Source organism: Centrocercus urophasianus, unplaced genomic scaffold, assembly GCF_019232065.1.
Source record: "Centrocercus urophasianus isolate 14NV4802_14NV808 unplaced genomic scaffold, USGS_Curo_1.0 seq_47, whole genome shotgun sequence".
Classification (NCBI taxonomy): Eukaryota; Metazoa; Chordata; class Aves; order Galliformes; family Phasianidae; genus Centrocercus; species Centrocercus urophasianus.
Genome location: NW_024885055.1, coordinates 169,569 through 186,500, shown reverse-complemented (window position 1 = coordinate 186,500; position 16,932 = coordinate 169,569). Strand labels below are relative to the sequence as shown.

The 16,932-nt window shown below is 41.2% G+C and overlaps 1 protein-coding gene across 1 annotated transcript in view; it reads left to right on the top strand.

The window, feature by feature from the left end:
• TOP1 (DNA topoisomerase I) overlaps positions 1 to 16,932 on the top strand; it is a 62,280-nt gene that overhangs the window by 38,662 nt on the left and 6,686 nt on the right. The window contains exons 6-14 of the mRNA XM_042834499.1: positions 1,756 to 1,851; positions 3,102 to 3,177; positions 4,175 to 4,272; positions 8,445 to 8,560; positions 11,703 to 11,824; positions 12,498 to 12,620; positions 14,096 to 14,283; positions 14,680 to 14,824; positions 15,784 to 15,927. Coding sequence (XP_042690433.1) covers positions 1,756 to 1,851; positions 3,102 to 3,177; positions 4,175 to 4,272; positions 8,445 to 8,560; positions 11,703 to 11,824; positions 12,498 to 12,620; positions 14,096 to 14,283; positions 14,680 to 14,824; positions 15,784 to 15,927 — 1,108 coding nt within the window. The remainder of the gene's footprint in view (positions 1 to 1,755; positions 1,852 to 3,101; positions 3,178 to 4,174; positions 4,273 to 8,444; positions 8,561 to 11,702; positions 11,825 to 12,497; positions 12,621 to 14,095; positions 14,284 to 14,679; positions 14,825 to 15,783; positions 15,928 to 16,932) is intronic.

The window sequence follows — 16,932 nt, the reverse complement described above, 5'->3', positions numbered from 1 at the left end:
TAAGTCACAGCGCCTGGTAGTGGTTCGTTCCACATTTTGCACGTGCCCTTGTCTGTTTTATTTCCATTCTCCAGCTCTGTGGCTGTGCGTGGCACAGGAGAGAGGCGCCCTCTCCAGGTCCTTTTGGGAACGCTCTGGAAATAGAAAGCAATGATCTTCCAGGCCCAGCTGTTTAGCAGAATTGTGTGCGTGTGCTGCTCGCACTGGAGATGCTGGATGTTCTCACGTTAAAGTAACTGGGTCCTCTATTGGTCTAAAAGTGACTTCTGTGTTTGTGAAAGAAACCCGGAGTAATCATTGCAGTTGTGCCTTCTTCAAGGCCAAAATCTGGTGAAGAGCCATCAATTTCCTGCTGAAACGTTCATTTTCAGGTTCAGATGGTTTTGATTTGCTTCTTTGAGACTTGGTTGGAGAAGCAGTATTACAGTCTTGGGAACAATGCGAGTCAAGCTTCAGCTTGGTCATTCTTCTTCTAATGTGATCACTCTTCATTTCGCACTATTATAAAATGTTGGGAAATGCTGTGTTAAAATAGATGAGATAAAATTCCTAACAGCCTAACAAGCAGTAGTACGAGGTTTCTGCCTGGAAGGAAGAATAATTAGATGGGACAAATGCCTGTTTTTCTGTAGACGTTTTGCGACTGTGCATACTGCAGACTCATGTCTTAGCAATCCCACAGAAATGGGTTCTTAACAGCAGCAAAGAAAACATACCTGTTTTCTTTCTGCATCTTTCAGCACTGCAGTGGCTTTACAGCTGTGAAAGAGCAAACTGTCTTGTTCTGCTTCACGGACACGTTATCAGCTAAAATAAGACTCCAGAATGTCTCTTGCTGCCTGCCATCTACAAAGCGGAATGCGGCTTTTTTTTCTCCCAATTGCAGATTCTGCATGTTGACTTGGAAACTGAGTCAATTTGACATAGAAATTTGATTGAATACGAATAGGAAAGCCCAAGACAGCACTGTAACTTTTTGTACCTGAGTGAAATGGCGTTAAGTGCTTCCAAATGTAATTCTGGACTTTTTGTGATGTCTTTTTTATTTTTGAAGATAAGTGAAATGCTTCTGTGAAATCTGGAAATAATGAGTTTGTTTAAAGAGATGGCCTCTGTGCCCACTCATACCCTATTTTTCTTTTGCTACTGGTGTTCAGGGGGATTATTATGTCTGAAAGCACTGAGCTTAATTTAGTACTTGTGGTTTGAAGGGAACAGGATTGTTTGCTTCCCACAGTTTGGATACTGAAGAGAGACTAATCAGTTTAAGTTTGCCAGATCTTTGTTTTCTTCTCTGCTTTTTCATATGTATCAATATTTAGTTTGCAAAACATTCAGTAATATAGCTTTCAAATCTCTGCTTGTTTGGCAGTCTTTTACCGGACTCAGTAAGGATACTGAACTGAAATTATATGATGTTCCTGTCTGACTGCAAGATACACGATTTCAGTTTTGTTTTAAAAGTGCTGGAAGCTGCAGTTGTTTCTTTGAGACTTTCAATAAAAACAGTGAAATCTAAGCTGTGTGTAAACAATTGGTCTTGATGTTGCTTGAAAAATAGAAAATATGGGAATGCTGAAAGCCTTTCTGCTTGTGCTGCCTGCAGAAGTTGAGAGAACTTTGGGTCTTTGGCATCTGAGGAAGAAGACCCATTCCCAAACTAGAAGATGTGTCTGTTTTGCATCTGATCATTTCTTAAACGAAGAAGCATGCACTTTGAAGTTGAGAACCACCTTTATTTGTTTCTTTCTGTAGTCCACCACGTATTAAAGATGAACCAGATGATGACGGGTTTTATGCTTCTCCTAAAGAGGACTCCAAACCCCTGAAGAGGCCTCGAGAAGATGACGAGTAAGTGGCCTGGGTACTGGGGAATGCTTGGCTCTAAAAAGAGAACACCAAGGGAGCAAGTAGGATATGAGATATTCAGCCTGGACTGGGGAACTGGAGATCTGAGACCAAATTCCTTGTGCTGTTAGAAGTTTTCTGAACAGGATAAGGGTAGCTTTTGTGTTGTCCATGGAAAAAAATACCATTATCTGCTTCTCCAGATAGTTCTGTGCAGAGCTGCAGTGTTAGTAAATGGGGGGGGAAGGAAAAAAAAAAAAAAAGTGAGAAGAGACCAATGAAGACTATAAAACATAAGTCTGAGTAAGTGTGGTATTAACGCTAGCTAAGTGGCTGCACTGGTTTCTGTTGGGTGAGCAAATGACTACACAAGAGGAAGAAAATGCAGTCATCCTGTTCAGCATAGAGGAGAGGTTCACATGCACTGCATGGCATGATTCCCTTTTAAAAGTGTCTAAATATGTTGTGGATTATGCTGAGGAGTTTTCTCTAAGTCAAAAGAAAGCTCATGTGAGATTTGCCTGATGTATAGTAGCCTGCCCAGTAGAATAAAAGGGCAGTTACATCATGCTGTGATCTGTCACCATCTATGTGTGTCCAGCTTTTTAGAGTGTGACCTTATTAGTAGCCTAGACTTAAAGGCTTGGAAGAGTTTACCCACAGTGGCGTTCAGTTCCAATGTGATATTTCCCAGTGTCCAAGAGACATGGGTGTGACATCTTTTCTTTTGTGTAATCTTTTGCTGCCTTGTGTTAAGACCTCCCATCTCATGTCTGCAATGGAAAGATTAAGAATTTGCCAGCAGTCAATTTTGCTGTTGTTCAAACTAGTGGGGGATGCAAAAAGTGGGCCTTGGAGGCAGATCCCAGACTGATGATTACGAGAGGGACAGCAGGGTTGGGGGAAACATGCCGCTGAGCTTTTGTTGATTTATTCTATCCCATGTAATCACTGGGTGACTGCTAATACTCTTTAGTTGCTTCTTCATCAAGTAAAATTTTTGTGTCAGCAGTCTGAAACTTCTTCTGGGCGACTGTTTACAGTTAGAGCCTATGGATTTTAGATTCTTTGTAGGCTTTTCTGCTGGATAAACCTTATTCTGTCTTCTGAGAACAGAGTGCAAAATGATTTTATTCAGAGATTAAACGTGCCAGTAATACTATGAACTTGAACACACGTTTTGAACATGTATGACTTTATATTTTTATACTGGAAAATGGATGATTTTCATCAGCTAGTCTTTGTTCTCACAGCGCTGACTACAAACCCAAGAAAATCAAAACAGAAGACATTAAAAAAGCGAAGAAAAGGAAACAAGAAGAAGAAGAGGTAATGTGAAAGATAAGTTTGCTCCTAGCAAGAAAAGCAAGACTGACAATTTGGTATTGAGTTGTGTAGAGCAAGAGGAGTCAAATTCAAAGGGAAAGAGGCAAGGATTGGTCCTGGGACAAAGCTGCGTGTAGCAATCAGACTTGGAGTGCAGGTTAACTCATCTGAGCCATAATGTATGAAGTCAGGGGAACTTTGTCTCCTACACTTAAAGTAAAGGATGGAGGGGATGTTTCCAGAATTCACAGTGTGTTCCGGGCGGTTCATCTTTCTGCTAAGTATATAGTCTGCAGGGAGTAGAAGAGCCTTACTGACAGCACTTGGTAACTGCACAGGTAATGTAGGACTGTTCAGAAACAGAGGAGATGAAGCTTAGGTTAGTCACTGGAAAGACATTTAAAGCTTTTAGATGAAACCCAGGATGTAAATTTGGAAAGGGAGGTGGTGTTGAGGTTAGCCATAATTGGAGTCTTGAGAACTATGCTGCTATGTCTAGCAAAGGCACCTTTGTGAAGCACATGTTGCAGGCAGCTCCTGGAAACTTGATTAATTCTCTAGTTTAATGAAAGTGTCTTTATAGAGAGCATATACTATTTCCAAGAAGCCACCTCACAGTGATGTAATTTATGCTCTGTAGCATTTGCCAGGGTGGATATAACTAGTGCACACCAAGGAGGCTGTTCCTATAATTAAGCAATCATGTCACCGTGGCCCAAACTTACCACTTATCAGGTGAGGCAGAATAAGTGGTTGTTGTGTGCACTTAATATGTTCCACCTCTAAGGTAAATAATTTGGTTTAAAACTTTGAAGCGTGACTGTCAGCAGAGTTTGACTTAAACGTGCACTTTGATCATCCTGTTTGTATTTAGGCTTCAGTAATTCAGCTGTTTGTGGTCAAACTAGTGCATGCCGAAAGATAGTTGTTTAGCTTTAAAACACCTTTTCCTGGAGGATGAGAAAGCTGGAATGCATTAGCTTGTTCTAACATTTTACAGGACAGCAAAGCAAAGAAAGCTAAGAACAAAGATAAGAAAAGCCCTGAAGTGGACAAAAGAAAGAAGCCGAAAAAAGAAGAGGAGCAGAAATGGAAATGGTAACTATATATTGATGATGCAGGCTACCCTCAGCACCTGCACTATCGCTGTTACCTCCCATGCTAACTGAGTAAGCACATCTGCCTTTTTTTTGGTTGATTCATGAGGATTTGTTCTGAATAATTGGCTTACTTTCTCGTAAACTCTAAATGAACTTCTCATTCAGTATGTTGTTCATCCTTTGAAATAGAAGTGCAAATCCCTTTTTTCCTATACCACTGATGAGAAACGTTTCCTTCTGTCGCATGTAGAGACTACCCATAAAAACTCACTACTGATATTCTTGTACTTGGAACCTGGCCTTTACTTAACACCCTTCAAAGCAATGTGAAAGCTTGTGAGCTTGAGGTACCAGCAGGAATATGTGAAGGTGTGTGGCTGTATACATAGCTGTGTTCTAGCAGGTGTTCTGTGTTACATAAAGGGTGCAGTGTGAGCGAGTACCACTTTGCTCTTCTAGTTGGATGTCAGCTGTGCACCTCTCCAAACTGCTCCTGCCTCAGGCATGAGGGTGAAGGCTGCTCAAGTGAGTGGTGAAGCTCGAGCTGTTGGGAAAATAATTTTTGAAAATAAGTTTGAAATGGAAATGGAATGGAAAGCACTTCCTCGCTTACGATCCTGAAGTAAAAAATCATTGAGTAACTAAAATTGCATTATCAGAGACACTTAACATTTTTAAAGCCTTTTTAAAAGCAGATAGGAGCTTTGTGGTTCATGTGCAAGGCAGGCCTGTGTTGTGTTGGTACTGTGCTGTGTAAGAAACTTGCTGGATTATTTTAACTATTTGCAGTAATGTCACCTGTTGTTATGGCTAGATTTGAGGAGATAATGCTGATGTGCTTTGAAGTTTGGACTCAGTTTAATGCATGTGTGTTTTCTGCTCTCCTGTAATGTGTTTTTATGACCTTTTTGGGAAGATGTTTCAGTCTTTTCTCAGATCATTTGGCTGGTTTCTTATTTTTCTAATAGATCTGTAATGTCAGGGAGCATCTTGCAGTCTCAAATCCTTTCAGGCTCAGTCTTTTATACCCTTGTATTGTCAGTGTTACTGGTCCACCTTAAAAAAAAAAAAAAAAGCCTTCTGCAGCGTTTGTAGTCTTTGCATATTTCTTTGATTTTCCACAGCTTCTTCAAATAGAGCATCATCACTTGAGTATTTTTCATACCTGTGTTCTCTCCCAGAAATTTGCTTTTCAGGCCTTTCCCAACGGCTGTCCTGACTTCTTTTTCCTTTTGAGTCACTCACTTTTCCTTGGCTCCTCTGACAGCCTCTTTGTAATGTGCTTTGAAATGAACAAACTGCAGGGACTTCAACGAATAGGAAGCCACAGAAAGTCTCTTCAAGCGTTGTGATCTTTGTCTTTTTGGCTCTGTCTCAGCTGTCCTTGCTGGTTCTGTCTATATTGTTAACCACAGCTCCCTTTTACTGTAGTCTGTATCCTTCAACAGCAAATCTTTATTGGAAAGCCATACGTTTCTCCCCTCATCTGCCTCAGCAGCACAATCCCAAGTAGCTGCATTAAGCTCTGCAATTTGTGCTTCCTGCTGAAGGGAAAATTGCCTTTGAAAGCATGTTTTACAAAATCTGGCAGTAGGTAACTGTGTTCTTCTGCTGATGGTTCCTGTCATCCATCTGCAGCTTTGTATAGCATGGCTTTGCTGAGCAGGGTTTCATCTGCACTTTGATTGTGTCTCTTAAGGACATCTTATGTTCCATCTGAGTCAGTTTTCTGAAAATCTGATGTCTTTTCTTGGCTGGTTCCTTGAAGTGCTTTCTGCCTTGAGTATTTCCATCCTCACTCACGTGGATGCTTGGTGCCAGACTTTCCCAAGACACTGGCATTGTGCATCACATGTGGAGTTCTTTTTCAGAGATCATTTTCACACCCTTCACATTCTTCAGCGTGAAGAATATGATCTAGGAGTATACCTTATAGGCATTCCTTCCACCTTGTGTTACAATAAATTAATTACTGTGAAATAACATATCCCTGAGGTATATTGTGTTTTTTATAAGAATCTTCCCTATTTGCATTCCAAGTAAACAACCCTCCTCTCTTCCTGATCCTCCTTTGCAATCTTTGGATTTTGGATGAGACCTGATTATGGAACCTGGGTGACGGATGCACAGTTTGTGCTGACATTAGGGAAGTGACATTCCTCATAAATTCCATTCTCCCTGCTCCTGCTGAGACATTGCTCCAATGTTGCCATGGGGCCGGGAGCTGCTTCCGCAGTTTGGCTGTGAGTTGGTGTTTTGTGGTGGTGGAGTTGCTGGTTTTTTGATCTTTTGTCTTGGTGTTTATGTATGAGGTTTAGGAAAGTGGAAGTAGGTTTCGGAATTATTTGTGGTCTTTTGGCAGCAAACTTCATGGTAGCTGTGGGCTTGGAAACCACCATATGGATCTCATGTTTCCTTGTAGGCCTCCCAGCATAATGTGCTATCTACTATAAGCTATCTACTTAAACAATTACCTTTCTAATACTGATTGCACATGCATCCTTGATAAGAAAACAGGAATAGGAAGAAGAACAGAATGTTTAGGAATGACAAACCTGTTCTATAAAGTAGCACTCACTGCAGGTGATTCCCTTGTTACTTCTTAGCAGAATAAAAATACTGGTAGAGAGAGTGTTTCCCTGGCTAAGTGGAGACTGATGGTTCAAATACATTTTACTGGAAAGAGCTTCTGGGTAGAAGAGCCTAGATCTATCTCTGACAAAACATTTAGATTTCCGATTTCTAATTAATTTTAAAAACAATCATTAGGACTGTAAATATTAGGGATCTGGACCAAATGTCAATATCAGTTTCTTATCTCCACTGAAACGTGACGTGCAGGTTGTGTACTGACAGCTGGGCTTGTGTGCTTCGCTGTTAAAGGTGTCACTGTGCTTCTCAAAAGAAAAGTTGAGGTCTGGTGCTTCAGTCAAAGATGGCACCTAACTAACTGTAGTGAAGTGCTATCCCATACAATTGTTGTTCTTCCTAAATTACTGGCATAAAGGCACCAGTGGAGCTTTTTTGAGCCTTTTTGAGCAGAAGCTCTTTTCTCTGGACAATGCCCATCTTCTGTGCAGTGGCCAATATCTCCCTTCAGGAATGAAGTATTTAATTGTGCATCACTTTTCCGGAGATACGTGTGCTGAGAAGGGAACTACTCCATAGGGCTGACACAAGAGGGAAGCTTAAACATATTTTATTGTCGTTGGCTGCTCAACAGAGTTGTCTGTGCAATTCAAAGACTGAATACTGTGACAGATTAATGGTCTTGCAGTTGATGAATCACTAAGGTAAAATAGCCTGTCTCAGCAGGGAGTCCTGTGCCGGCGGTATGTAACAGTAATGTCCTAGTAATCATGAAAGAAGAGTAAGGGGAGGGAGTGTGGAATCAGTGGCTTGGGCAGTGGGTACTGGTTGCTGGGGGAGGAAGCAGGCCTGGTGTGACTCTGTAAATGAATTGCTGGCTCAGTGAGTTTGTTCAGCTGGAACCTGGGATTGGCGGCGCCTGCCTTGCTGTGTTGTGTTGACTAATGCATCATTTACAAAACGTTTTTATAGAGGTGCTCTAAGGTAAGCTTCTTATCTTCTTTGCTGCTCTGCTTTTCTTCAAGAACACTTTCTCATACCCCAAAAATTGGAATGAATTTAAAAAAGATAAACCAGGTTTTCTTCTTCCTTGTCCAAGCAGGTTTGCTCTCGTTTAGGTTGTAAATGAACATCTGTTTCTTTATCTCTGCCCTTAATGGGACACTTGCCCACATCTGAAAGCAGCTGCATAATATACCACAATTGTTTGGCTTTGCTGAGCAGGCATTCTGGACCTGATGTTAGATCACAGCTGACTCTAATTTGGCATGATCCTCACTGCTTTACAGGACTGAATTCTTCATTTTCTAGAGTTCTAAGCTTTTTCATCTGTGTGCTTTTGTGAAAAGAGCAGCAAGTGGGAGGTGAGGACTGACCATCAGATACCTGTGACCAAAGGCGTTCTTCTGTTTGTGGATGTTCCTGTGCTTGTTTGTTGTTTTGATTTTGTCTGTTGAAGAAGTGTAAATATCTGTGCTTAGTCAGTGTCATTACTTTATGAATTTCTGTTTCTTACACCCCCAAAGTAACAAAGCAAAGAGCAGAAACTGAATTATATTGTTGTGTATTTTTATTTTGAAGGTGGGAAGAAGAGCGCTACCCTGAAGGAATTAAATGGAAGTTCCTAGAGCATAAAGGTCCTGTATTTGCTCCACCATATGAACCACTGCCTGAAAATGTCAAGTTTTACTATGATGGTGAGTTAATCTGCACTTCCAGCAGGTTGGGAAGGGACATGAATATTCTTGGGGCATTTTTCTAGGGACTGAGGAGAGAAGGTGACCTTGTTACAGTGACTGGTTTAGAAGAAGTTCCTCAGCAGCTCAGAAAAGGGAGGATCTGTAGAACTAAAGGAACAGTCTGCTGAATTCTGCTGACTTGACAGAGATGAACTTATGCTCACTGTTAGAGTGGTAAATCTCTCTGCTGTCTTTACAGTGTGAGGGGATCTCGTGCCCAAAGTAGCAGTGTGTGACCAGTACAGTACATAACTGTAGCTGCTGCACCACTGCTCATCTGTTTTCTTCAATGTCACTGATTGTAATTTCCGTAATTTGTGTTGAAATTCGCAATCATTTGGTGACATTAACTGAATAAGTTACTGAATTTTGATAAAGGTGATGAGAACTTTGTGCAAATGCATGAGATCATCCTGGCCTCAAAGATACACCCCTCCAGTGTATGTCATGCTCCCATTTACCAATTACTGAGAGTAGTAGAACTAAACGATGTGGGATTCTGGTGTGCTGGGATTGCTGGTTGTTAGTCTCATGTGGAAGGGATTATATGATGTGATGCCTGCTGGAGACTGGACTTGATGACCCGTGTGTTTCCTTGTAGCCCTGTGATCGTGTTAAATGAAGGATCAAATTAACCCAGGATTGAATTAAGTGGGAGGCATTTGGAAGGGTAGAAATGTAATTTTTGGTGAAGGGGACATCTGTGCATGGAACTCTTCCAGAAGCAGTGTGGTATTTTCATGTGACATGACACATTTTTAAATATTGAGAAATAGGTGGCATTCATTTGCAGCGACAACATAGTGAAATAAACAGATTTCATCCTGTAAAGATTATCTCTAAGCGAGTAGCACAATGATCAAGGATGTCTATTTTCCTGCAGCTGTCTGTCTGAGGGTTTGATAAGAACTTGTTACCATGTTGGAAATATTTTTTCTCCTCTGCTGAAGAATGTGTGATCTCTCCTGTCTAGAGACAGAGAAGGGCAAATTATGCTATAATTATCCCTTTGGCACAGGCAGCAGTAAGCTTCTATCCTGCCACCTATTTCACAAAGCCTCTAGGAAATGCAGGGATTTTTGCAATATCTGTCTTTGTCATGGTAAGAATTGATCAATAGGCACAAAAATTAGAGGCAGGGATGGATTCTGGCAAACAAAGCAATCACGTAAGTCTTCCTTGAGAAGCTAGGGGGAAAAATAAAAATCAGATGTCTGATTTATGCAGCAGCTGCTGAGGGCTGCTCCCCATGCTTACAAGGCATTGTCTAATTTTGGGATTATCCTAGGATGATTTGTAGCATCCAATAACCACACTATGGCTGGCCAGCCAGCTGCCAAGCTGCCAGTTCTCACTGGAGGAATCCATCCCTTGTCTAGCGATTGCACTGCATCAAGGCTGCTTGTTTTCATCTAACTGATGTCTGCTGAGCTATGGGTAGTGATTACAACACCAGATTTGGTGAAGGAGCTTAAAATGCCAAAAGCCATCTTGTAGGACTTGGCTACGTGTTTGAGTGGGTTAACTTGCTACTGCTTGTATCACAAAGGTGCCTTAAACTTGCACTGTTCTTTCTGCAGATGGGGCAAGGTAAGGACGTGGGTGATGGCAGTGGTGTTTGTCACAGCAGTGTGATCTCTTCTGCTCCTTGTGTCACTGGGTTGCTCTCTGGTTTTCAGATTTTAAGTTCAGTAACTAATGCTCAAGGCTCTGAAATACATCTTCTTTGTTTGTTTGTTTTTAAATATACATTACTGCCAGTGAGAGCCTTTTCAAACTTTTATGAAAAGTGGAAATTCAGTAGAATGGAATCTATGTTGAAGTGGTAAGATAAGGATGACTGAGCCTGTACTACTCTTCAGCAATTTGGGAGCAGCTTCAGTCATTTAAACCCCATACTGTGTTATTTACTCGATAGCTTCTTTCAAGCTAGACTTGCAGCCTGGAAAAAAACAGCTTCCCTTGCTGTCTCTCCCTTCCCCCATTTCCTGTTGTAGGAAAACAAATGCAGTATTTTAGGTTGCAGCTTACAAATTGGCAGAGTTTCTGTTGGTTTCATTTAATTGTGGGATATTCTTAGATCATCGGGAGGACCTTTGTGAAGTCCTGGTTTACAAGTCTTTATAGATCTTCAGGCTTTATAGAAAACTCCTGTGCTTTATTTTTGGAGACGTAACTTTTTAAAAAAACATCAAAGTTGTATTTTTTTTCCCAATAACTTAGAATCAACAGTGGTGCTTCTTGTATTGACTTTTGTGCAGTAAGAGTCATTACAAAATCCACAGGTGTTGACTGTCTGCCAGCCCACTGGGACTTCAAATATTCCTTGCAACTTGCTGAAGATGTGAGTTGCATGCAAAATCCTTCACAGGGATCACAGGCACCTCAGGAGTGCAATCTGGACCGAAAAGACTCGATAGGAATGTTAGATCCACAGCTTCGATACTGCAGCAGCCTCTTTTCCCTCGTGCCTCAGTCTTTTTCCTTGCAGCGATTTCAGTTTGCACTGCAGTCTTGCAGATAAGCTGAAATGTGACCTCCTTGCTCGCTGCAAACTCAGTCTGTCTTAAAAATGACTGTATTTTGAGCCTGATGTGGGGAGACAGGAACTTGACAGAAACGGTAAAGGACTCAGACTATTAGCAGAATCCTGATACGTTTCCCTGCAATGAAGAGGAATTAAATATTGGCATCACTTTTCAGCCTATGCGTGGTGTAGATACATACTATATATATTATTTTGGCCTGCAATACATATAGGAAAAGCTCTTCCTAGCTAGAAATAGCTAAAGGCTAGAAGGGGTGTTCCAGAGCATGTCTGTCTGTGGGTTGAAAAGGAATACAGAGACTGTATTTCCCATATGTCCAAGTGCCAGAATATGAATATTAATAACATTCCTTGCCTTTTTCACTTCAAACAGCAGTATCTCCTCAGGAGCGTATGCACCACCAGGCTGCCACAGCAGAGGGTTTCCTGCAGGAGGCCTTTTCCCCTTCCTGCCCTGCATCTCTGGCTTGTTTCACATCAGACTCTCTTGCTTTCTTTTTTAATGTTTAAATTCCAGAGGAAACCACATGCTTTAAAAATCTTTCTTTGTAGGTAAAGTCATGAAGCTGAGCACCAAAGCAGAAGAAGTTGCCACATTCTTTGCAAAAATGCTTGACCATGAATACACTACGAAGGAGATCTTCAGGAAAAACTTTTTTAAGGACTGGAGAAAGGTATGCACATCATCCTGGGCTGTGATGACTGCAGGCCTGGCTGGTGTCCCCTCAGTGCTAGGCACTGGAAAGGGGCTGATGTTCCGTGCACGGCAGTTAGCTGTTGGCAACAGAAAGATGATCTGCTTTCCAGATCATCCCGTGGTTTCACCAGGAAGAGAATTTATATTTTATTTTATATATATTTCTAAACTGACAAAGTCAAACTTCTCCAAACCAAATTTGTCTGTTGCAAAGCTTGAAGGGCATAGCTGATCTGTCAGATCCCTTGGAAAGCAGTCTTTGTAGCAGTAGAAAGCCCTTTCCAAAGACCTAGAACCCAGAACTTCCTCAGTGAACTTGTCAGCTGAAAGGTAAACCTATGGACGCAGTTCTCTTAGGCAAGCTACCGGATTTTCCTCTCAGCAGCCCTGGCAGCTGTTCAATTGAGAGCACTTTGCAAGGTGGTGCTTGCACAGATCAGACCACTGGAGGGCCAACGCGGCATGCGCTCTTCTTTTTCTTTTTCTTTTGTCTTTGTTTGACCTTAGCTGGAGTCAGTGTGTGCAAGAATTTGAGGATTCCTGGGGGATTATTGTGAGAACCTATCTGTAGTCCTTGTTGAAACTGTCAAGGGTAGGATAAGCTCTATTATCTCGTATGAAAATGTAAAGGACTGCTTTCCTTCTGCTAGGAAATGACCTCTGAAGAGAAGAGCACAATCACCAGCCTCAGCAAGTGTGACTTCACCCACATGAGCCAGTATTTCAAAGCTCAGACGGAAGCTAGGAAACAGATGTCCAAGGAGGAGAAACAGGTACCAGAGGGGATTCTGGAATTGTTGATGCTGACTTGTCAGCATCTTTGTGTAATTGTTTCTCTACTCACTTTGCCAATGTTTACTAGCTTTCAAAATATTAACTTTCATATTAATTGTAGGAATATTTTCTCTGCAGCTCGAGTAGCACAAAGCACTGTTTACAGCTGAACCTTCATCCTGACTCAAAATGATATTGATAGGGCTAAGGTTCTTGATCTTGCTTAAGTAAATGATGAGAGTCAGAGGTGTTATGTCAATGGGAGCCTTGGTCCATGGCAGTAATGAGCAGTGGCAGTTCAATTAAGGATTAATTTTTATTTTAGACATCCTTAGGTTTGTAGGAGAAAAATCAGGGATAGTGGAAGGGATGCAGCCCTGACAGCAGTGAATAAAATATATTGAGAACAGGTCTTTTTTTTTTTGATGCAGTCTTCCAACTAAAAATGCAATTTTATTTTCAGTAGGATGGCTACAGCAGCTTGTAAAGAGAAAAGTAGTGTTTTTCTTGTTTTATTTTGAATGACTGAGACATACTACAACTAAAAGTTGGAACCTCATCTCCAGATTCTCTGCTGATCCTCTGCAATGCTACAGTAATTCTGAAGGGCCTGGTAGGGTGAAAAAGTGTGGCCTTTGGAGACAGAGGAGTCCTGCCAAATTAGAGAACTCATGCCATATTGCTGTTTCTGTTCAGTAAACATTGAGTGAGTCGTTCCCAGTTCCCAGCCATAGTAACTATTACTTAGAATAGAGCAGAATGGATTTTACTGCTAAGTTTCATAGCTGGCACATCATTGCTGTCTGTGGGTCAGATAGTTTATTTTGGGCTGCAGTGTTTGTATTTTTCCCAGCTTTTCCTTCCATGTTATTAGAGTTCAAGCAAAGAAATATGCAGTGAAATCTCAGCACATTCTTAGTTAGGAGACCATGTTCTGCCTTCGAGACCATTTGCTGACACAGGCCTGACATGCCTTCAGTAGCAGGCTGAAGACATTCCTCTGCTTGCTTTCTGATGCTGAGTTCAAACACAGAAGGCTGAACGTTTTCTACATTAACAACAAAATGTAACATCCAGTAGATGTAATATGCTTATTCTGGGGAATGAATATAAATCATCACAACTGTAATGGGGCTGTTGAACTTAGACAACCTTTGTGGCTGTGTTATGTGATGGCTTCTGTTGTGAAAAAACAGTCACCTTCACCAGCCCTAATCCGTTCTCTCAAGTACAAGTTTTAAGTGTTTTTGTGCATTCTTGCCCTTGCTCCTGCTTGTTTTGCTGCTTGTTTGTTGTGAATACTTATCTGGGCTGTCTGCTGGCCCTGTGTGTGCAGCGTTGGCACGATGGGAATCTGGATTTGAGTTGGTCTTCCATGTTTCCGTAGTGCAAATATCGAAATGTTCTAAGCCTTGGAATGCAGGGACATGTGGTGCTGGCCATGCTGTTTGATTCATGCTTTTGCTCTTTCTAGAAAATCAAAGAGGAGAATGAGCGGCTATTGAAGGAATATGGTTACTGTGTGATGGACAACCACAAAGAGAGGATTGCTAACTTTAAGATTGAACCTCCAGGTCTCTTCCGAGGCCGGGGGAACCATCCCAAAATGGGCATGTTGAAGAGACGCATCATGCCAGAAGACATCATCATTAACTGCAGCAAGTGAGCTTTGGGTGTTTTGCACCTTTTGTACTTAGGACAGCTTCTTTTCTAAAAGCCTGGATAGGCTGATGCTTATCATGTAGAAGCACAACGTGTTCCTTATCTCGGTGGGCTTTTCTTTAGTCCTGCCCTGATAAGCATCTGTTCTATTGCACTGTCAACAAATGAAAGCTCTTCCTAGGAACGTGGGTTCCACTGATGGCAATTACTTTTATCTCTGACTACGCTCTTTGATTCACTTGATTTCCTACTTCTGAACATTTGTAGTTACTTTGCCTTGGTTCCTCTACCTTGTGCTTTCTTTGTGTGGTGCTATCCGTTACTTAAAGCATTTTGATGTCTAAAATATCTTTGAATAGTTTTCATTTACTAACTAATTCACACAATTCTGTGCAGGGATTCCAAGGTCCCTCCCCCTCCACCAGGACACAAATGGAAGGAGGTCCGGCACGATAACAAGGTTACCTGGCTAGTGTCATGGACAGAGAACATCCAAGGCTCTATCAAATACATAATGTTGAACCCTAGCTCAAGAATTAAGGTAAAAATTTAGTTGGGGGAAAAAAAAAAAAAAAAAAAAATTACTGGTCATGTCTGCGTGATGCAAATATAGCTGCAGGCTAGGAGAGAATAAGAAGTACAAGTACTTCTGTTCTCCCTTGGAAAAAAAATGGGAGGATGCAACCGCAGCACTGGACAGCAGATGAAATCTAAAAATACATCCTTTGAAAAGCATTGTGCCATGCCTGATAGGAATCCTGTACCTTCTATTAGCTGAAAAGAAAATAATTTAGTCAAGAGCAAACTAGCCCTGGTGGGTATTTTATCCTCTTTTGGCCCTAAGTCAATCCTAAAATAAAAAGCTTGGCTGCGTTTCTGGCTGAGAAGATGACAAGCTCATGACTGAAGGAAAACAAACTGTGCTGTGGGAGCAAATAACTGGACAGTGGATTAGTTTCATAAAAGCCTGTTGAAAGAGAAGCAGTCTTCGATTCAGGGGTTAGAATTTAAGTTCTTCTCATGAAATCATTTTTGTAAGGGATTTTTTCCTGGGTTGGAAAGGTGTGTGTCCTACAGGTATGGAGGAAATCTTTGTTCCTGGTGAATTCATGCCCTCTTTTTGCCGTGGCTTAAATATATGATAATACTGATGAACGAGTGATATTGCCTTTACATTTTATGGATGCTTAATTACACAGCTGAAAGAATGTGTTATCTGAGTAAAGCAGAGGAAACCACTTATATATTGAGAAGCATGGAAGACATAATGTCTCTGGTGTCTTCATAGTTGCTTCTGTACAAGCATTTAATATCCTGGAAATCTGAATTGCTTACAGCTGCCTAGCAGCACAGTTTGGAGCTGAGCTGCTTGAGCAGTGAAATCTCAGTGTTTTTGTACAGTGAGACTGTTTGCTCCTCGTGCTTGTGACGACTTGGGAAGCAGATTGGGGCTGGTTGTCTGCCTGCTTTCTGATGCTGACTGTACTTCAATTCTCTCAGGGTGAGAAGGACTGGCAAAAGTATGAGACGGCCCGGAGGTTGAAGAAGTGCGTAGATAAAATCCGAAATCAATACAGAGAAGATTGGAAATCCAAAGAGATGAAAGTACGGCAGAGGGCTGTGGCACTGTACTTCATTGACAAAGTAAGGCTCACCCCCAGCACGCTGCCACCCTTCTTGCCCCTTTGGGATACTCAGAACTGCTGTTCCTAAGGCAGGACTGTGCCCGGTTACTGAGGTATCCTGAGACTTCCTGGTGCTCAGGCCTCCATCTCCTTTTCCTTTCCCATTACCTGGAAATCAAGAGCAATAAACTATTGTGCTGACCATGGTTATTTCAGGCAGCATTGTTTTAGCTCAGGCAAAATTCACAGCTGGGTCCCTGAATCTCCCGTTTGGATTACTGGGAGCTTTGTGCACCTTTTGTCTCCAGCTGTTTCAGTTTTTTCCTGCTGGGAATTTCTGCTACTTTGTCAACTCTTCAGCTGACCTCATAGTCATGAGGTTTCATAATTATGCTAAATTTCTCACCACAGCATAAAGAAAACTGAAGTTATATTGAATCACTTGGTGCTATTTAAAGCCTGCTCTCGTAGAGCTGTTGCCTGCTACTGTATGATATTTTGACCAGCCAAATTAACAGTTCCTATTCAGAATAGTCTGATGGAACTTCTGTTTGAATAACTGTGTTTTCGTATGACTATTACTGGTTTTTCTTAAACAATTAGAAATTGAATTAGCCGAGACAGTTAAAATACATTTTTATGCAGCCAAATGTAGCCTTTAGGTTACTTAAATAACCTAAAGAAAGTATCATATATGTTGTTTGAAGTTTGTTTCTTTAGCATGCGGGGAAAAGTAAAGATGTATAACTAAAGAACTTCTTGATTTTGTGTCAGATTGAGTTCACATGGATCTCAGATTTCTTTAAATGTCGAGCGTTTTGAAATTAACATTTTTTAAAAAGAGATTTTGATAGATTGGTAGAAGATTTTTGGCTTTAGAATTATTTAAAATAGATTTCAGGAAAATCTAGGGAGTTTTTGAAAATTGTCAAAGTTTTGGGTTTTTTCCACTCAAATACATTTTCTCCTCCTTCTACTGGGCACTCATGATTGTAGCCCCGTTACAGTCTGAAAGCCTCTAGCA